Raw genomic sequence first — 22761 nt, 5'->3', positions numbered from 1 at the left:
GAATATGGAATGAAGCAGGGCAAAGGCTAATAGAGTTTTGCCAAGAGAACACACTGGTCATAGCAAACACCCTCTTCCAGCAACACAAGAGAAGACTCCACACATGGACATCACCAGATGGTCAACACTGAAATCAGATTGATTATATTCTTTGCAGTCAAAGATGGAGAAGCTCTATACAGTCAGCAAAAACAAGACCGGGAGCTGACTGGCTCAGATCATGAACTCCTTATTGCCAAATTCAGACTTAAACTGAAGAAAGTAGGGAAAACCACTAGACCATTCAGGTAAGACCTAAATCAAACCCCTTATGACTGTACAGCAGAAGTGAGAAATAGATTTAAGGAACTAGATCTGACAGACAGAGAGCCTGATGAACTATGGACAGAGGTTCTTGACATTGTACAGAAAACATGGATCGAGACCATCACCAAGAAAAAGAAATGCAAAAAAAACCAAAATGGCTGTCTGAGAAGGCCTTACAAATAGCTGTAAAAAGAAAAGAAGTGAAAAGCAAAGGAGAAAGGAAAGATATTCCCATTTGAATGCAGAGTTCCAAAGAATAGCCAGGAGAGATAAGAAAGTCTTCCTCAGCAATCAATGCAAAGAAATAGAGGAAAACAACAGAATGGGAAAGACTAGAGACCTCTTCAAAAAAATTAGAGATACCAAGGGAATATTTCATGCAAAGATGGGCTCAAAACAGGACAGAAATAGCATGGACCTAACCGAGGCAGAAGATACTAAGAAGAGGTGGCAAGAATACACAGAACTGTACAAAAATCACCTTTACAACGCAGATAATCATGATGGTATGATCACTCACACTTACCTAGAGCCAGACATCCTGGAATGTGAAGTCAAGTGGACCTTAGAAAGAATCACTGCTAACAAAGCTAGTGGAGGTGATGGAATTCCAGTTGATCTATTTCAGATCCTGAAAGATGATGCTGTGAAAGTGCTGCACTCAATATGTCAGCAAATTTGGAAAACTCAGAAGTGGCCACAGGACTGGAAAAGTTCAGTTTTCATTCCAATCCCAAAGAAAGGCAATCCCAAAGAATGCTCAAACTACCACACAATTGCACCCATCTCACACACTAGTAAAGTAATGCTCAAAATTCTCCAAGCCAGGCTTCAGCAATACGTGAACTGTGAACTTCCAGGTGTTCAAACTGGTTTTAGAAAAGGCAGAGGTACTAGAGATCAAATTGCCAACATCCACTGGATCATTGAAAAAGCAAGAGAGTTCCAGAAAAACATCTATTTCTGCTTTATTGACTAAGCCAAAGCCTTTGACTGTGTGGATCCCAATAAACTGTGGAAAATTCTGAAACAGATGGGAATACGAGACCACCTGACCTGCCTCTTGAGAAAACTGTTGGTCAGGAAGCAACAGATAGAACTGGACATGGAACAACAGACTAGTTCCAAATAGGTAAAGAAGTATGTCAAGGCTGTATATTATCACCCTGCTTATTTAACTTATATGCAGAGTACATCATGAGAAACACTGGGGTAGAGGAAGCACAAGCTAGAATCAAGATTGTCGGGAGAAATATCAATAACCTCAGATATGCAGATGACACCACCCTTATGGTAGAAAGTGAAGAAGAACTAAAGAGCCTCTTGATGAAAGTGAAAGAGGAGAGTGAAAAAGTTGGCTTAAAGCTCAACATTCAGAAAACTTAGATCATGTCATCTGGTCCCATCCCTTAATGGCATACAGATGGGCAAACAGTGGAAACAATGTCAGACTTTATTTTTGGGGGCTCCAAAATCACTGCAGATGATGATTGCACCCATGAAATTAAAAGACACTTACTCCTTGAAGGAAAGTTATGATCAACCTAGACAGTATATTAAAAAGCACAGACATTACTTTGTCAACAAAGGTCTGTATAGTCAAGGCTATGATTTTTCCAGTGGTCATATATGGATGTGAGAGTTGGACTATAAAGAAAGCTGAGTGCTGAAGAATTGATGCTTTTGAACTGTGGTGTTGGAGAAGACTCTTGAGAGTCCCTTGGACTGCAAGGAGATCCAACCAGTCCATCCTAAAGGAGATCAGTCCTGGGTTTTCAGTGGAAGGACTGATATTGAAGCTGAAACCAATACTTTGGCCACCTGATGCAAAGAGCTGACTCATTTGAAAAGACCCTGATGCTGGGAAAGATTGAGGGCAGGAGGAGTTGGGGACGAGAAAGGATGAGATGATTGGATGGCATCACTGACTCAATGGACATGGGTTTGGGTGGACTCTGGGAGCTGATGATGGACAGGGAGGCCTGGCATGCTGCAGTTCGTGGGGATGCAGAGAGTCCAACACGACTGAGCGAATGAACTGAACTGAACTGAATTCCAATAATGTTATTAACTCTACCATTTGTATTTTGCTTGTTTCATAAGATTATTATTTCTTGTATTACCAAGCGTATGACTGAGCCTCCATGAAAATGATAACTAGACTTGAAGCAGTTGATCAAATGTATAGCTTGATATATGATCAATGATTGTAACATTGTAACTCTAGATATGGGAAGATGCAACAAAGCGAATACTTTCCTGGACCATACCTAGAAGACAGGTGTCCAGAGATCTTTGACTATTAAGACCTAGTCCAATAATAGCACATTGAGTGGCCTATCAACAAAAACCTTCTTCAGAACTTGGAACGAGCCTTCGCAGCAAAGCGGGACAAAATAGGTCATGAAATGCCCCTAAAGTATGGTTGGATTTATGACCACAAGTGGGCCACATAAACTACAAATTGGCACTTATCAAGAGCATTGACTAAACAACAAAGGCATTTACCATCTGCCTCTGTGGAGATTGAGCCCCATGTTGCTATTCTGTTGACCTTCAACAACCCCTGAGGGAGTTCAGGGTGGAGTGAGATACTCTGTGCTCCAGGGAAGCTGGTGGGAACAGGTCTTTAGATAGCTAGATGTTTTTAGGAACAGGTTTTATGATCTCAATCCTTTCATCTCCTCATATTTAGAGAAGCACTAAATCCCTTCATGGTTACATCAAATCCTCATGACAATAAAAAAGAAAAAAAAAAAAACCTTTTGTAAAATGAGTGTCATGATATTGAACTCTCCTTTCACCAAAATCTTACATATTGACTTTCCCCTACTGCCGCTATGGAGCAGTCTCTCAGAGCTATCTGAGATGCTGCCTCCCGGACTGCAGTCCTCACTTTGCCCCAAATAAAACTTAACTCACAACTCTCAAGTTGTACATCTTCTAGTTGACACATGGAACCACTTTTCCAAGATGGCACTCATAACAAGTTGTGGAGGTAGGATGTGGGCACCAGTTACTGCATCAAGGTGTACTGGAAGCACAATTTCTTCTTTCATATCTTCCAGCTCCTTTCATTTTTATCCCTCTCCTACTCTCAGCTCCCTCTCCCTCTGTTGAAAAGTTAACTATATTTGCATGGGGAATCCAGTTATGAACCTTTCTCTCTTCCTTCATTATTAGCTAGCTACCAGGGTAAAAACATCAGATAAATTCTCTTCACAATAAATTACATACAACAACTAAATTGCCTTTTTCTGAGTCTAGCCTTTATTATAGCAAAATATGTGACAGTTTGTTTCAAAGTATTAAACGAAGGGCGCTATAAAAAATACTCAATGACAGAGTTCTACTATATTACCCAAATGCACATCTAACACTGAGATTAAATTGTTAGGTAGAAGAGAACAAAGGAGTCCAGAATGGTGGTTGCTAAAAGACAAGGAAAGGAAAAGTCTGCAAAAATAGAACAAAGGAAGGTCCGAGAAAGAGTGAGGACCTCAGGTAAAACAAACAGCACTCCTGGCTAGCCCAGTTTACATAGGGCAGGCCCAGAGGGAGGAGGAAAACTCATATGAAAAGAGGAGCCAAAATTGGGCTGGGGGCCTCTCTTCTGTTCACTTCTTTTGGGTCAGCATGCCCTCATGCCTCGAGGATGTATTTTCCTTTACTTTCTAAATAAAACTGAGCTGTAACACGGAGCTATATCACTGGTTCATCTGAGGGCTGTAATGTTGGTCCATCCGTGGCTTCAAATTTTTGTTGGGACGAGACAGAACCGAGGAAATTACAAACTCCCCCGACAAAACCATATAGGTGACTCAGGTAAACCTTAAATAAGTCATACGTAATTAAGGATTTCTAAAATAAAAACACCCTCCAAATCCTACAAAGTTTAAGTGTTCCATGTGCAGCCATTCTTTGTCACAAGGACAAAGTGACAAAAATAAACAAATTCACTCTAACTTTGGAATCAGGAACTCATCTCATTTCTTACTCTAAAGACAATTATTAGAACCAGGAACATCAAACTACATGAAAGTAATACCTATTAGGACCCTATGGGGCTCCTGGACACAAAAAGTTTATAATGTCATTTTTTTATTACGGAAAATAGGGTTCATTCAGCCTCCCTGACCTTCCCTGAGTTGCAACAAGCAGATTCAATTATGCTAAGGGAGGCATTGTGGAGATAAGCAAGGAATAGACAAGAAACAATAAAGTAGACTTGGGGCAAGGTCCTGATTCCCCCTCAGAGGATATACATAACAATATACTTGAGACGTCTGCAGATACTAACAGCACAAAATTTTTTGTGTGTGTGTTTTGTAGATACTGAAGGCTTCCCAGATGGCTCAATCAGTAAAGAAAGTGTGTCATCCCTCGGTCATGCCCCATCCTTTGCGACCCCACAGGCTGTAGCCTGCCAGGCTCCTCTGTCTATGGTATTCTCCAGGCAAGAATACTGGAGTGGGTTGCCATTTCTTTCTCCAGGGATATCTTCCTGTTAGGTAGTTAGAATAGGAAAAAGGACTCCATAATGGTGGTGGCTAAAAGATAAAGAAGGGAAAAGCTCGTGAAAATAGAACAAAGGAAGGTCCGAGGACGGGAGTGAGAACCTCAGGTAAAACAAACAGCCCTCTTGGCTAGCCCTATTTACACAGGGCAAGCTTAGGGGGAGGAGAAAAAACATAAAAAGAGGAGCCAAAATTAGGCCGGGGTAGGGGTGGGGGGTTTCTCTTCTCTTCAGGTCTTTTGGGTCAGTCCACCATCATGCCTCCAGGATGTGTTTTCCTTTGCTTTCTAATGAAAACTGAGCTGTAACACTGCTCTGACCGAGGAAATTACATGGGGCTATAACACTGGTCCATCTGTCGCTTCAAATATTTGTTGTGATGAGACAGAACCGAGGAAATTACAAACTTCCCCGACATTCCAAATCCATTCTGAACCCAGGTCTCCTGCATTGCAGGCAGATTCTTTACTTTCTAAGCCGGTAAAGAATCTGCCTGTAATACAGGAGATGCAGATTCGATCCCTGGGTCAGGAAGATCCCCTGAAGGTGGCAATGGCAACCTACTCTAACATTCTTGCCTGAAAAATCCCATGGACAGAGGAGCCAGGCGGGCTACAGTCCACAGGGTTGCAAAGAGTAGGGCATGACTGAAGTGACTTAGCATGCACTCATGCAGATACTGAAACCCCCAACAGGTGGCAGAAGTTAATGGTTTGCTACACACAAGCACATAGACCCCAGACCAGCTGGAAGCTGAAGGGTTTGATTCTGGCTCCCACTTACTTCACCACCAGAAGAATATCCACGAGCTGATCACACCCTCTTTGAACCATTGCTATAAAACTCACTAACCCTCCAGGTCAGGACACATAGTTCTGAAGGCATTAGCCGACTGAGGTATCCTTTGCCTGGGAAAGGAATAAAGCTATTCTTTTCTACTTCACCCAAAACTCTATCTCTGAGATTTAATTTGCTGTCAGAGGACAGAGGCTGGATTTGGCTTCAAAAGCAGAAAGAAAACTTGAGGCAAGTAATCTTTAGACTATACTTCAAATGGTTTATTTCCCAAGCTATACTTTAATGATGATTCACTGCACTTCTTTTAATCATTCTAATGGGTCAGAGAGATCATTATAAAATGAGCTTGTCCATGATTGCCACAGGTAAAAGAACTGATGAAACGAGCAAGGGTTATTGAACATGTTAGATTCAGTTTACTTATTCCAGTATACATTTGGGGACTCAAAATGAAATTCATCAAATAACTCTTGTAAATTATTTGCCACAGCAAACATGATCATTCTCATTATCTCCAAATATTTACTAAGAATCAACGCGGTATGATTTCAGAATAAGATATTATATAAAAAATGTTTTCTGCTCACATTATATAATGATTCTAAACTTGGCTATAGGTTAGAGTCAATAGCGGAGTTTTGGAAAATAGACAAAACAAAACACAATTCCCAGGCCTCTCCCCAGAACAATAAAAATTAAAACACTTTGACTGTGGGACGAAAGCATTATTATTTTTCAAAACCTGTTAGTTTCTTTTTTCCAGTTTTACAATCACTGACCCAGTAGGTATGCAACAAATACTTGCTGTATTGAATGATGGGTCTTAAAACAGTCTTAGGGGAATTCACTTAATGAATACAAAAGAAAAGGTTTGTAATTAGCATATTAACAGTCTGCATATTAATAAAAACTTCTAAAGTACCTGAAGGTGCTTAAAAACAATTTGTTCTCTGGTAACTCCTTTAAATAATTCTCCTGCAAATTGTTTACAGTGCTAATTTTTATTATTTACACACAAGGCTAGTTTGTTAAGTAACTGTAAATTTCATCATATTTTTTTTTAAACCACAAGTTTTCTTTTCCTAACATTTAAATATACAGGCTTTTGTCAGATGTAAGATTAATGATTAATGACAGATATTTTGCACTTCTATATTCCAATACTAATTACTATCGCAAAGTCATAACATCTCAAACGAAATAACAAAACTGTAAAATTATTCAGTGACTTCATTTTGCCCTCTGAGCTCTTGACCCACAGACTTATACAAAGTTATGTAAAAGTAAAGCTCAGTTTCCTCCAGACTTTTCAGGAAAGCCTTCAAGAAAAGATGAATATTTTGCTGTAAAATATTTTCTCTTTGAAATGTTCCTGAGCTAGAATAAAATAGAACTATACATACATTTTTAGTTATATGTAAGTACTTCATATATACATATATATGTATATTAATTTACATATGAGAAGCCATGCCATTAAAAAAGCAGGAAGGAAGGATTAGGAGGCTAGGGGAAGACTCAGGCAGAGGTTTTGGGAGGGCTTGCTGACTGGTCTAAAAAGTCACAGTGCCTAGAGCATGCCAAGTGCATTCATGTTTATATTCCTGTTTATATACTCAATGTTTATATACTCTCCTGGTAAACTCTTAAAAGTTCTCTTCATCTTCCAGGTCCAGCTCAAACTCACAATTTCTGTAATAATATTTGTGTATCCCTCACGGTAAAGATAAAGGGCTTACTAAGTGGCATAGTGGTAAAGAATCCCCCTGCCAATGCAGGAGCCCCAAGAGACTTTGATTCAAGCCCTGGGCTGGGAAGATCCCCTGGGGGAGCAAATGGCAACCCACTCTAGAATTCTTGCTGGGAGAATCCCATGGAAAGAGGAACCTGGCAGGCTACAGCCCATAGGGTCACAAAGAGTCAGACATGACTAAAGTGACTGAGCACACACGCACAAGGTCAGAAAAATCAAGTGAGCCCTTAGCAAAAGAGGTTATATGATCCTCGAAGTACTTTTGCTAAAATCTGCCCAGTGTGATATTTCAAATGGGAAAATCAAACTATTCACTTTTTCATACATTTCATCATTTAAGTTTTAACAGGGCTTCCCTGGTGGCTAGCAATAAAGAATCCGCCTGCAATGCAGGAGAGGCTGGAGACATGGGTTCGATTCCAAAGATCCCCTGGAGAAGGAACTGGCAACCCACTCCAGTGTTCTTGCCTGAAGAATCCCATGGATAGAGAAGCTGGGCAGCTGACAGCCAGTAAGGTTTCAAGGAGTTGGACATGATTGAAGCAACTCAGTTAAACATTATTCAAATTTACATAACCAAATGCCAGTAGTATATTAGTATACACTGTATATTTGCATACAGGTATCTGGTTCCAACACCTCACAGCAAATAGATGGAGAAACAATGGAAACAGTGAGAGACTTTATTTTCTTGGGTTGTAAAATCACTGCAGATGGTGACTGCAGCCATGAAATCAAAAGATACTTGGAACCACTGGAGGAGGAAACGGCAGCCCACTCCAGTATTCTTGCCTGGAGAATCTCCAGGGACAGAGGAGTCTGGCGGGCTACAGTCCACGGGGTTGCAAAGAGTTGGACAGGACTGAGCGACTAAGTCCAAGCTCCTTGGAAGAAAAGCTAAGGTGAACCTAGACAGCCTATTAAAAAGAAAAGCCATTGCTTTGTCCACAAAGGTCTGTATAGTCAAAGCAATGGTTTTGCTAGTAGTCATGTACAGATGTGAGAGCTGGACGATAAAGAAGGCTGAGCACTGAAGAGGTGATGCTTTCAAAATGTGGTGCTGGAAAAGATTCTCGAGAGTCCCTTGGACTCTTGAGATCAAACCAGTCAACCCTAAAGGAAATCAATCCTGAATATTCCTTGCAAGGACTGATGCTGAACCTGAAGCTGCAATACTTGGGCCACTGATGAGAAGAGCCAACTTGTTGGAAAAGACACTGATGCTGGGAAAGATTGAGGAAAGGAGGGGAAGGGGGTGACAGAGGATGAGATGGTTGGATGGCATCATCGATTCAATGGACACAAGTCTAAGCAAACTCTGGGATATAATGAAGCCTGGCATGCCGCAGTCCATGGGGTTGCAAAGAGTTGGACATAACTGAGCCACTGAACAACAGAGGAAGCCTAACCACAAAGGATGACCTACTTCCTGTTAGCCTACCTCAGGCTATCCCAGGCTAAAACCTCCAATTAGGGCATACCTGAAGCCTTCCCTTTTTTCACTGTAAGCTTTTACACTCCACTGCCTGTCTTTGAGTCTTAGTTTCAGGTGTTGATGGCTGATTCCTTATCATAGCAAGCTTAATAAATAGCCTTTGCTTGTTCTCATTTGTCTTTTTTTTTTTTTTTTTTTTTTTTTACCACAAAAGAGATAATATTTACTGGTTCAATAAAGGGAAATTACATAGAGTCATTTTTGCAATCAACCATTATCTTAGCTTTGTTCTGGCACAAGAACAGTGTTGATATACAAAATACTGAGGGCTTCCCAGGCTGTAAAATCCCATGGACCGAGAAGCCTGGTGGCCTCCAGTCCATTGGGTTGCAAAGAGTCAGACAGAACTGAAGTGACTTAACACGCATGCATGCACACATTACTGAATCATGTGTCTCTCTTGTAGGATGATACCTCCATGAGCAAACATCAATCACCTTCATTTCTAAAAGCTGAAAGTTTCTACAAGCTCCTTCCACTGAACAACTTCTTCCCAATCATTTCACAGCTGAATTAAGTCTATCTGCAAGGCTTCTTTGAGAGGAGTGTACAATTGTCATCGCTAACTTGACTGTGCTTACCTATTTTAGGTTTTATTTTGAGAGAAGGAGAAAGGAAAAAGCAGAGGGCAGCAAAGTTGCAAAGAAAGTGATGCTAATTTTGCCAGCCAATCAAAAAAAAATTAGAATATTCTAAGCATAGTTTTGTGATAGTAACATTTACTTTAAAAACTCCTTTGTCTTAATGAAAGTGTAATGTTTATTAAAAATATGAGTGGCTCCAAAAAAGGAAAGAAATTAGTCAAAGAAATAAGCCAAATATTTAAGTTCTAATTTATTTAGCTCTCTGCATTGTGGCTGTCAAATAATTTTCCAAAGTTGAATCACATCTATCATTGTTGAATTTGTTGGGTAGAAAACCTGGGACTAATCTTTCAGTTTAATTACATCACTCACATATAATTAAAGTAACTGGGGAAGTACACTGAAATTATAAAAACACAAGGAATGTGTGTATTTTGTGATAAAAATTATGAGAATTTAATTAATCATGGGAATGATTTAAAAGAAAGCTAAGTGCTTATTTTCATATTGAACTATTCAAATTCCATGTAAATATATACTTGGCCTATTAGTACTAGTCAGTAGTTTCCAAATCATATATTACGGTAGTTCTGTTTAAAATTAAATACAACAGTGACAAATGCTAACTATTTTAATGTGTTACACACATATATAACAGTAGTTAATAATGATAATTGCTTTAGATACATGCAATGGCATAAACACATATATGTGTGTACATGTATGTGCATGCAAAATACTTACATCAAATATTTATAGTTGTGATCATATGTGATTTCCCAGTATGAATTTTCCTGAACAAATATTGAAAAATGTTGCCAAATTATAATATTTAAACTAACATGATTCTGATATAAACTAGAAGAATAGGTTTGATAGTCTAGAGGTAGTATAGATAAAAGAATATCTACATAGATACTTTTTTTAGTAAATGTTACATGTAGAGACCTAAAACAGAATAAGGAGAGGATGATAAATAGTGCTGGTACTTACATAAGTCTATAGAGAATATCAATTTAGATACTCAACCACATAAAATTTATATTTTTTGTACCTCATGCAAAATTAATATTATTAAAAAGCAAGCAAATTTTGCTACTTCTAATGATATATTTTCACTATATGAAAAGCTAAGATCTCACTGGGCTAAATGGGTAAAGAGCATGTACACATAATTTATGAAATAGGTAGTAAATTAACTAATGAATATACTCATTGCAAATATATAAATGATCCTATTACATCTCAAAAATATTAAAAAATGCAATTAAAAACACAGGATTATTTTTCTTCTATTAAATTAGCAGAGACTAACTAGTTTGTGAACCACCAGGCAATTCCATGCACTGTTGGGGGGAATGCTAATTGGTACAATGTTTTAGAAGGGCCATTTATCAACAAGTATCAACAGACTTTAAAATATTCATATTCACTGTCCCTTAATTTGAATTATACAAATGTGTTCTAAGAATATTAGAGCTAAAACAGCAACTCCCTTCCCCTAAACCAACACAACAAAAGAAAACAAACAAACAAAACAAAAGGAAAATAAATGGGAAAAGTTAGATACTAGAGTATCGAAGAGGCAATAAATTTTTATTTTTAAAATATTTTCAGCCACATAGGAAAGTTTCATATTATAATTTTAATCAAAGAAAAATAGAAAATAAAACTACACATTTTGAACTCAAATATGCATATATTGTTCAGTCATTAAGTTGTGTCTGACTCTTTGCACCCCATGGACTGCAGTATCTCCCAGAGTTTGCTGAAACTCATGTCCATTGAGTTGGTGATGCCATCCAACCACCTCAACCTCTGTTGCCTCTTTCTCCTGGCCTCAATCTTCCCCAGCATCAGGGTCTTTTTAAATGAGTTGACTCTTCACATCAGATAGCCAAAGTACTGATGCACCAGCATCAGTCCTTTCAAAGAATATTCAGGGTTGATTTCTTTAGGATTGACTGGTTTGACTGGTTGATCTTGCTGTCCAGAGGACTCTCAGGAGTCATCTCTAGCACCATAATTTGAAAGCATCAATTCTTAGGTGCTCAGCTTTCTTTATGGTCCAGTTCTCACATCCATACATGACTACTGGAAAAATCATAGCTCTGACTATACAGACCATTGTGGGTAAAGTGATGTGTCTGCTTTTTAATAGGCTGTCGAGTTTTGTCATATTTTTCTTCCAAGGAGTAAGAGTCTCTTAATTTTGTGACTGCAGTCACTGTCCGCAGTGATTTCGGAGCATAAGAAAATAAAATCTGTCACTGTTTCCACTTTTTCTCCATCTATTTGCCATGAAATGATGGGACCAAGTGCCATGATCTTAGTTTTTTGAATGTTGAGCTTTAAGTCAGCTCATTCAATCTCCTCTTTTACCTTCATCAAGAGGTTGTTTAGTTTCTCTGCACTTTCTGCTATTAGAGTGTTATCATGTGCATATCTGAGTTTGTTGTTATTTCTCCTGGCAATCTTGATTCCAGCTTGTGATTTATCTAGCCCTGCATTTTGCATGATGTACTCTGCATATAAGTTAAATACGCAGGGTGACAACATACAGCCTTGATGAACTCTTTTCTCAATTTTGAATCAGTCCAATGTACTGAGGTGACCCCTAATAGATTTCCAAGCTGGACTATTTAAGAATTCTCAGAGAGAGAGAGAGAGAGAGAGAGAGAGAGAGAGAGAGAGAGAGAGAGAGAGAAGTCATTCAGTCATGTCCAACTCTTTGAGACACTATGGACTGTAGCCTACCAGGCTCCTCCATCGTTGGGATTCTCCAGGCAAGAACACTTGAGTAGGTTGCCATTTCCTTCTCTACTCGTAGAGTGAGGGTAGTTTCAAAGAGTTGGAGACACACGAGCAGGACCCAGTCACCCTGGCAATGAGCCAAACTGCATAGGCTCAGACAGATATTTGAGATATATGGGACTTCCACTTCAATTTCTTGGATGAGGAGTTAGAAGCCTCAGGACTCAGGTAGAAAAATACTAGATGGTAAAACTGACATTAACTTCAATTTCAAAGTAGCTCTTTCCCTCTTAGTGAGTGACAGCATACACTACCACAGGTTTGGAATGATTCCTTATAAATCATTAAGACTCAAGGAAAGGTGCAGTTTGTCCTGTCCCTTTATATTCTAAATGACTAGAGAAGAGGTGAATCTAGCAGACCATTATAAGTATGTTTGAAACAGCTAGACCAGAAGGAGGTCAGAGAAAGACAGATACCAATGTCAAAATATATCAAGAGGTCCTTATGCTTTAGAAAACATACAAAGTCTTGGAAATTTAGAATTCTGATCGATCATATACTTGTGTCATCAAACTGTGTATACAAACAATGCTCAACATCACTTATCACATAAATATTAAACTCACACTGGTTTGATGATAACAGATTTTATATCATCTTTGGTATGATGAGATAGAAGTGAGGCATTTGGGTGGCTAACTTTTATCTTAAAATTTTCTGAGGAAGGGTGGACCTATAGATTGGCATTTTCCAGATAATTTTACTTGCAGCAAATTAAGAACATCAGAAAAATTCTACAAAGCTGTTGGAACACTTATGCTGAACTTGTATCCTTAAAAATGTAGCATAGTGTTGTTGGTACATATGGAGATCTCAGAAATAACTTCAGCAATGAGGATTGGTGGTAAATTCTAGTATATCTAGGCAAAAAGTAAATTCATATTAGTATGGAAATATTTCACGTAATTTATATTCTTACATATTTTAAAGATATTTGTTTAAAGATATTGTTTAAAGATATTTGTTCAATTCTTTGCTCTATGATTGTATGTTATGATTATCTTTTACATTCTTATGTGTCCTACATCTCTATACTTTTGAAAAAGATAGATCTTTGGATTAAACAGGGGGAAGCATTGAGCAAAGTTTCAGCAAGTTAAAGTACTAAACAATCAAAATTATATGGCCAGAATTGAATTCCACAGATAAGATTTTTTTTAAATGTTGGCAAAATGTGTACATCATAAATGAATAGAATCAGTTCAAATCAATGTCTATTACATGTGCCTCAGGAAAATCATATGAAATAGGCATAAGAATGTGAAAGCAACACTAAGATTTCTCAGTGTCAGCAGAGAGTTCTTGGAGGTGGAGAAGTGGTGTTTGTGAGATATGAGGGAATATCTGAATCCAATGGAATATTTGATGTGGAGGAACACTGAAGAGGATTTATGTAGTTGGCCTAAGAATGACAAAAAAAAAAAAAGAAGAAAGAAACAAAGAAACTTTTTTCCACTAATCAACACATAGATGTCTCAGTTTGCCACTTTGATGATATCTTGCCAATCAGGATGAAAGAAGTGGTGGGTAAAGAAAGTGAAAACAAAAATAAAGACAAAAAACTCAATGATCTGACTTGCCTTTCAATCGACCCTGACTCAAGAGAATTCATGACCATCACAGAGATGTGCAACTCAGCAGCAGACCACAAGAACAGGAACAAAAGATAAGTCTTTACATAAATAATCACTGGAAGCATATAATTAAACATAAAATAATAATAAAAACATAATACTAACATTGTTATCTGCAATACTGATGACTCCAAAAGAGTGGAAAATGCTTATAGACTGTTGACAGCAAATGTTTGCCAAAGATTGGATACAGAAGTTTGTCATTTTTCTGTGAGATTAGGAAGTCAGGAGAGAAAGAAATAAGAAAGAAGCAGGGGATGAAGGATCATTAAAAGAATTTGGTAAGAAAAATAACTGGGATATAGTATGTATTGTAGCACTATAACCATCACAGCCATCAGACAGATCTGAATTCAACACTTCCACACAGCACTGTAAAGTAATTAGCCTCCAACTAATATAAGTAAATGAAAAAAAAAATAAGAATTCAGCTGTTTGAGTGTGAGTTGCCATTCCATTAGAAACATTTATTACTTTCCAGGTTCACACAAGTTTTAAAAAAGAGCACAGGTCTTGAACAAGTGTAGCTTTATCCGGGTGTTTAAAATCATTTGGAACATCTTATTGTTCATTTGCTTCATTCCTCAGCAGTAAGTATATTCCTAGACATGGCTCAGGAAATTAACTGATTTTTTTTTGTTGAATAGATGGTCTACCCTTTGGCATAGGACAATGCTATTGATTTTGTCTGCAGAGCTGGCTTTCAGGCTACTATGAAAGCCTGGGCTATCGTGGACTCTGAAAGATGTGGTGAGATTCCCAGAAACCTAGAAGGGTTTTCTTCCAGAGCCCAGCATCTTCTGGTATGACAGCATGCTTGCTCTTTGAGATGGGGATCACGTTCTCACAGAAACGGAGCTTCAGGCAAACATAGATTCAAAAAACCAAAAAAGAAAGTGGGCTCTTGTTGTTAGGCTTTTGACCCGTCTTGTGTTTCATAGTACTTGAAATATGAACCTTCAGATTCTTGCTAAAATAATTTTCATATTTGCAAATCAATGACATTAACTTGCCTCCAGTACAATGAAGAGAGGTTTTCCTTTCAAACATTTGCCTCAGTATAACTTCCTGAGAGTTGCAATGATGTTTACATGCTTGAGCTGTGAGAAGTCGCAGGTGGGATATTCAATAACGTTGAGCAATTGAGCCAGTAACCCTCTTGGGTTCAGTTTCCCAGGATGATTAACTACCCACAGTGGGCAATTAGTTGTTGCTATGCTCCCAGTCTTTCTGGCACAACTGTGCCCTGATCCCCATTTGCCTGTTATTAATAAATTATGATCTGGTCTCTCATTATCTTTGATTCAGAGCCTTTGAAGAAAGAAGCATGTAATCATGAGAAAATAGAAGGGATAACAACTCCCAGATATTAAATCAATACGCATGCTTGGATTTATTAGAGTTTTATAATGTCACATCTATTGCTAATTCATAAAATGTTGAATTTGCTTTTAATGAGCTCTTTTCTAAAATCAGTGATTGCATGTGATTACGAATATTTGTCTATTTACAATTATTTCAAAATAAAGTAGTATCTGACTAAAATATTTTGTGTGATACTTACTTTTATCAAAGCTCTGAAAGTACATAATCCTAGTTGTTAATATGCCAAATATATCAACAGATGCACGATGTCCATAACTTAAGGAGACTGAGAAAGAAGTACAATCATGCCGATGTTATATTATCATTTATAAAACTGGACTCTGCTTGATATCACCAGGTATGTCACTATACTGGCATTAGCATGTCCAGATGTCAAATAAATAATGTAAGCTAGTGAAGGTTTCTTAATTCCTATGCAATACTTCTTTGACATCATTGCATTTATTTTCTGGATGACACCAAAAGTTGCATTACTCAGGAAGAAAGCACATTTATGGTTTAGGTATTTTAGTGTGCTTATGTCAGTGTTACTAACATTTTTTTTTATTTTCCAAACTATGAAGATTAATAGAGGAAAATGAGACAAAGCACTTCAAATAGAGATTGACGCCCAGTTTATCTTTAATTCAATAATTCATGAGTCATTCATTCAATTAGGTTATGTGGGAGAGCCACAAAAATCTTTATCCTCTAAATACTTACTGGCGGGCAGAAGAGAGAACATATTTACTATAATTTGTGGTTGAAAGCATTACATTCCATGAGAAATACTGGTACATTGTTGAGGCTTAAGCAGAAGGAGAGAATACTTTGGTTAAAGGAGTTGAGGAAGGCTTTATTATAGAACAAATAGTTGATGTGAGTCTTGACACGTGAGTGAAGTTGAGGTTTACATATTGAGAGATGAAGAGGGGGATATGAAAAAAGACACTGGGTGGGAGCCTCTCTCGTCATTCTTAGGCCGTGTGCTTTGTCTGAGATTGACTCTAGCTCAGATTCAGGCATGAGCTCTAAATGTACTGCCATGAAGCATGCCTTTCCAAACTCTTCTTAGATAAGGTCTCAGTGATTTACTGCTGACTGATTTCCTCTGTGGGGCTGTGTATCAGGTTCCTGTCAGAGCCTGTGTCACCTGTGAAGATGCAGGTCAAGTGCTCTAACATGGGGGCTGGATTCAAGGTGGTGACCAGTCCCACTTTAGGAATCCAACAATCATCTGGTCTCCTGCCTCCTCATGGACCACGCCTTCTCTGTCACCTCTGGACGGATATTCCTCCTTCAATCTATCTCTCAGTACATATCAGAGCCCTTGGGCTCTACCTCAGTTTAGTTCAGTCGCTCAATCATGTCTGACTCTTTGAGACCCCATGAACCACAGCACGCCAGGCCTTCCTGTCGATCACCAACTCCTGGAGATTACTTAAACTCATATCCATCGAGTCGATGATGCCATCCAGCCATCTCATCCTCTGTCAGTCCCTTCTCCTCCTGCCCCCAATCCCTCCCAGTATCAGGGTCTTTTCCAATGAGTCAACTCTTTGCATGAGGTAGCCAAAGTATTGGAGTTTCAGCTTCAGGTCAGTCCTTCCAATGAACACCCAGGACTGATCTCCATTAGGATGGACTGGTTGGATCTCCTTGCATCCAAAGGGACTCTCAAGAGTCTTCTCCAACACCACAGTTCAAAATCTTCAGCGCTTAGCTTTCTTCATAGTCCAATTCTCACATCCATACATGACGACTAGAAAAAACATAGCCTTGACTAGATGGACCGTTGTTGGCAAAGTAATGTCTCTGCTTTTTAATATGCTATCTAGGTTGGTCATAACTTTCCTTCCAATGAGTAAGCGTCTTTTAATTTCATGGCTGCAATCATCATCTGCAGTGATTTTGGAGCCCCCAAAAATAAAGTCTGACACTGTTTCCCCATCTATTTCCCATAAAGTGATGGGACCAGATGCCATGATCTTAGTTTTCTGAATGTTGAGCTTGAAACCAACTTTCTCACTCTCCTCTTTCACTTTCATCAAGAGGCTTTTTAGTTCCTCTTCACTTTCTGCCATAAGAGTGGTGTCATCTGCATACCCAAGGTTATTGATATTTCTCCAGGCAATCTTGATTCTAGCTTGTGCTTCCTCCAGCCCAGAGTTTCTCATGATGTACTCTGCATATAAGTTAAATAAGCAGGGTGACAATATACAACCTTGACATACTCCTTTTCCTATTTGGAACCAGTCTGTTTTTCCATGTCTAGTTCTGTCGCTTCCTGGCCTGCATACAGGTTTCTCAAGAGGCAGGTCAGGTGGTCTGGTACTTCCATATCCTTTACAGTTTTCCACAGTTTATTGTGATCCACACAGTCAAAGGCTTTGGCATAGTCAATAAAGCAGAAATAGATGTTTTTATGGAACTCTCTTGCTTTTTTGATGATCCAGCAGATGCTGGCAATTTGATCTCTGGTTCCTCTCCCTTTTCTAAAACCAGCTTGAGCATCCGGAAGTTCATGGTTCACGTATTGCTGAAGCCTGGTTTGGAGAATTTTAAGCATTACTTTACCAGTGTGTGAGATGGGTACAATTGTGTGGTAGTTTGAGCATTCTTTGGGATTGCCTTTCTTTGGGATTGGAATGAAAACTGATCTTTTCCAGTCCCATGGCCACTGCTGAGTTTTCCATATCCACTGCACCACCAGTGAAGTCCCTAACCCAATATGTTCTTTAGTTTACTTTAGGGATAAGATATCACTAACATTAATTTCTAAGGGTTATTTTATACATATTATATCAGTTTAGAAAGTTTTTAAATGTTAATACTATTATTTTTAGCAGTAGAAACACACTGGCTTCACGTATAAGAGTTCAGAGTTTCACCAAAATCATATAGTTGAATGATACAAGTTACAGGAAAGTTAAATAGTGAAGAGGAAGGATCTCTAGGGTTAGAACTGTGCCCAAGAACCAAGCCCTTATCAACTAACTGTATAATTTATGTTCTAGATATTGTCCTAAGGTGAGGGAACCTGCAGATATAAATCCCTGTCATTCTGATGCTTATATTCAAGTATGGGAGACAGAAAATAAACTTAATAGACACAAATATACACTTTCTTCTGCACTGCAGGCAGACTCTTCACCAACTGAAGACAAAATATACAAGGGAAATATACAAAATACCAAGGGAAGACAAAATATACACACAAATATTAATATGTATATTATAATGGCAATGGGTGCTATAACGAGGCAAGTCAGGGTAAGGAAGATCTGATGCACAGAGGAAGAAATCATGGGCCATTATTATAGAAAACTCAATTGAGAGAATGATGTTAAGCAAAGAAAGACGGAGAAAGTCCTGTTTCTTCCTGGGGCAAAAGAGTTTTAGACAGTAAGAAGACCCAGTGCAAAAGCTTTACAGGAAGGCTATTTTTACAAAATTCAAGAAACATCAAGGAGATAACTTTTATGAAGTATAAATTGAAGATAGAGCTAATAATGAGACATAGAGTTGTGAGATATTACATTTGAAGTCCTTAGAACAGTGCCTACTAGCAGGTCATATGTCATTCATCTAGAAAATATTAAACTTACAATATTAAATATTAAACTTATCAATATCATTATTGTGTTGCTTCCACTAGGCAAAGATGCTTCTCTGAAGGTTTTAGAATACTTCATACCCTATAAAAAGAATTCATTTCAGAAGCTATTGTGCTTTTATATAAAATGTGGGCAGAGCTCTGGCACTTGTCTTAACTAAATAGCTGCATTCAAAATGCCTGTACAACTATCTTATTTGGCTACAAAGGAGCTTGAAGAAAAGTTTCTAGATCCAGCATATTTTAGCACCAAGCCATTGCTTTTCCTAACATAAGATTTATGACAGGCATTTAATAAGAAGCCAAATACTTCTTGAATTAATGAATCATACCACCATTTTTTCCAAAAGAAAAAAATTACCATGAAAAAAAATAATTTTGGATTAAAAGTCTTTTATTTATCTTTGAAACTTCAATACTTTGACCACCTTATGCGAAGAACTGACTCATTGGAAAAGACCCTGATGCTGGGAAAGACTGAAGGCGGGAGGAGAAGGGGATGGCAGAGGATGAGATCGTTGGATGGCATCACTGACTCAGTGGACATGAGTCTGAGTAAGCTCCGGGAATTGCTGATGGACAGTGAAGTCTGATGGGGCTGCAGTCCATTGGGTTGCAAAGAGTTGGACATGACTAAGCAACTAAACTGAACTGACTGATGTACCTTCAAGACATACATTCTCCCAGGCCTAAATGATGAAATAAACTTCAGTGAATATCACATACAGATAATAGCAATATATTTACAATATTAAGTCTATATCACCACTGAGAAGTTAAATTATTTGTAATTAAAAGAGATTTTAACCAGGAGCAAATATCTGGTTTACAAAATATTCAAGAAGTTAAAAGGTGATAAAAGAGAAGTTCAAAGTGAGGGTGGAGTCTAAATGCTACTATATTTTTGTGTTTATCAATCATATTTTAGCACAAGGAGAAATATGTATAATTCAATGTCAATGTCCTTTGACCATTTCTAGTACAGACTTTTTTCAGTAATTTGCTAGTGCTTTAAAGATAATTCCCCAAATTTTTGTTAGGTTTTGCCCACATCTCTTCATTTAGTTTTTCTTTAATTTGACAAAACTTTATTAATTCTGTATACTCCAGGTACTACCAGGTAGATAAGATTTTCTTAGTTCCAACAAAAATTGCCTTGAATGAGATATGAAAAGTCCCTTTAGACTCGTATCATTTAACTTCTAAATAAGTCTATTTAAGTTCATGAAAAGTAAAGTAAAAGAGCCAGAGATATTTCTATCATAAGACAAATGCTCCCTGAAATTCAAGAATGCACATCCAACAAAATGAAGCAATTAAAGTCATGCAGAAAATTTGCTGGTAAAGAAATATAAACCTCAGATTAATTTTTAGTAAAGTGTGTTTTTCCTTTAACCTGTAAATTCCTAGTCTCAACATCACAGTGTCCAAATTATAATTGCTGCTATTTTTTAAAAAGTAATATACTTCTGCAATACACTAAATCCAAAATTATCAAGATTTGGATTTAATAATGCTGAAAATTAAGCTTCCCTTCTTAGGGGTAGATATCATTTTAATTCAACTGAGAAATACACTAAATATTTCTAGACACTAAAATTTAGTTATTCTTGTATGGTAGTTTCTGATGCATATGGATTTGTATACGTGTGTGCATGCATGCTAAAGCTATACTGTTCTTCAGTTACCAAGCAGCAGGTATACTGAAACTTCTCTCACTTTGTCTAATGCTGCAGATGTATCGAACTGAATTGCTTTTAAGTCAGTTTTATATATATTAAGGAAAAAATGGGGGCAGGGGAAAGTGTTTGATTCATATATAGGTCAGCAAGGATCCCTAGCTGAATGTCATCAGTAAATTCACATTAACCATACTTAGGTTACATAGATAAACTGTAAGTCTACAGTAAAATGCTTCTTGTATTTTATCTGCTCTCTAATAAATCTTTAAACACACAAATATATTGATCTCTAGACCTTGCCCCTTTCCTCCATTTTTATTCAGTGGACCAGACAAATAATGTCTTATGATTCCCATGTGCCTACACATGAGTAACACTTCTGGATTTACTGGAAAGAAACAGGCCAACCAGTATCTCAGTCACAAGTAAATAACTGATATCACAAACCAGCTCTGCAAATGTATGATAGTCAACCACCCTTTTGGGTAGAAAAGACAGATTATATCATCATAGTTGTTTTAGTAGTTATAATTCACTCAAATCAATTACCTTACTTGATCAAAATCTAAGCAAAGTTTTTATGACAGGATTGGTGGAATTAGGTTCTCTTCCAGAAAGCAAGGACAAAAGTAGAGCATTCTCCCTAAGTGACTTCAGAGAGAATAGATTATTGGGGCACGATCCAGCCAGGCTCTGGCTTGAGCAGGGCTGGCAGTCCTCAGTAGAACACAGACTGCTTCCCAGCTAGCAATTCTGAAACTGAATCACTGCTATTCTAATAGTAAAAGTAAGCAACGATTTCTTAAGAAAACTTTGAACACTCATAATGAACAAGAACTAGAAGAAAGAGAATTCGGGGGAAAGAAAAAGGATGTTCAAAGGAAGTAACAGTGTTTTATGAAATTTATTTTATGAAAATAAAGTAATTTATTTTCGACTGTAATTTAAAGATGTAGTCATAAATCTTTTCATAATACAATATGCAGGATACCGAAAGTGCCTAATTCTATATATTTATCGGTTGAATAGGTGCCGAAGAGTCAAAAGTAAATGAGTAAAACAGTACAAAGTCAATATGAATATTGATTTCTTGACTTTTTTGAATCATAGTATATTTTAAAATATTTCTTTAGGTTTTAATACTTCCATGAAGACTTATCAGGTTTTCTGTAACAGTCTCACATCAGAGCATTTTCAAATGGACAGCTCTTATTACTGAATATCCCTTCTAACAGTGGCCTAGATGAAAAACGGAAATATGTTTGTTGCAGGAATAGAACACACTCATGCTTTCGTTTATTTATTTATTTTTAGAAAGATTGATTATGCTTTGACCAATGTCAGGAAACATCTTCCTCGTGAACTCTTATTGGGGGCTCTGCCTCTTTGTTCAAAGTGAAAAATGTAGATATTTAATGCACATATTAGTGTATCTATTGATATAACATTCAATAAAATTCACTTTAAATCAGCATACACTCTGATATTTTCAGGTTGAAATCACTCAGAAGCTGAATTTAAAGGCAGTCATAAAAATGGGGTGGTGATTTCTCAAAATACCTGTTTGCCAGAGTGTCTACTTTGTATCCATCACCCTGTTAGGAGAGAATGCTGGCTAAACTGGAATTATTAGTCTTATTCTTCTCAAATAATAAGCAGAGACACAGGCCTTCCTAAACACTACAATTGAAACCTTTGAGAGGATATACTGGCAAATACTTTTGAGAGTAAAAAAAAAAACGTAGGTTAAAATAAACTATATCAGGAAAAGATATGGTTATATTAACAACATAATAAATAATAACAAGTTAATACTATTCATGTGAAGAGAATATACCTGGAAAAGAGAAATTGCGTGCTTAAAAGTTAGCACTCACACGGATAAGGTAAAGCTTAAGAAATAGATCCTACATAGAGGCTATCTAATGATATATCACTTGCCTGATTCGTTTTGGGATGTGATTAACAGTCAAACGGTCAGATCAAGGTAAGGCAGAGATCAGCTGCAAAAGTTCAGAAGCTCAGCTTCCTGTCTTACCTTCCACTGAGGAGGAAGCCGATAACCACTGCCAACAAAATGACTCCCACTGTCACAGACACAGCAATTATAGGAATCTGGCTTTGATCGCTGGATGCTGCAACTGCTGATAGGAGACAGAAAATGGAGCCTGTGGTTAAAGTGATCATATGCATTC

At 37.6% G+C, this 22761-nt stretch overlaps 1 protein-coding gene across 5 annotated transcripts in view; it reads right to left on the bottom strand.

Annotated features, from left to right (window-relative positions):
- The window catches only part of EPHA5 (EPH receptor A5), a 367698-nt gene that overhangs the window by 79478 nt on the left and 265459 nt on the right, over positions 1-22761 (bottom strand). For 3 of the 5 annotated variants that reach the window (XM_065914341.1, XM_065914337.1, XM_065914340.1), the window contains exon 8: positions 22605-22710. In XM_065914341.1, the coding sequence (XP_065770413.1) occupies positions 22605-22710 (106 nt within the window). The remainder of the gene's footprint in view (positions 1-22604; positions 22711-22761) is intronic. The other 2 variants (XM_065914342.1, XM_065914339.1) reach the window with 1 other exon arrangement.

Source organism: Muntiacus reevesi, chromosome 22, assembly GCF_963930625.1.
Source record: "Muntiacus reevesi chromosome 22, mMunRee1.1, whole genome shotgun sequence".
Lineage (NCBI taxonomy): Eukaryota > Metazoa > Chordata > Mammalia > Artiodactyla > Cervidae > Muntiacus > Muntiacus reevesi.
Note: the sequence above shows the minus strand (reverse complement) of the source record. Positions and strands in the feature narration are given on the sequence as shown.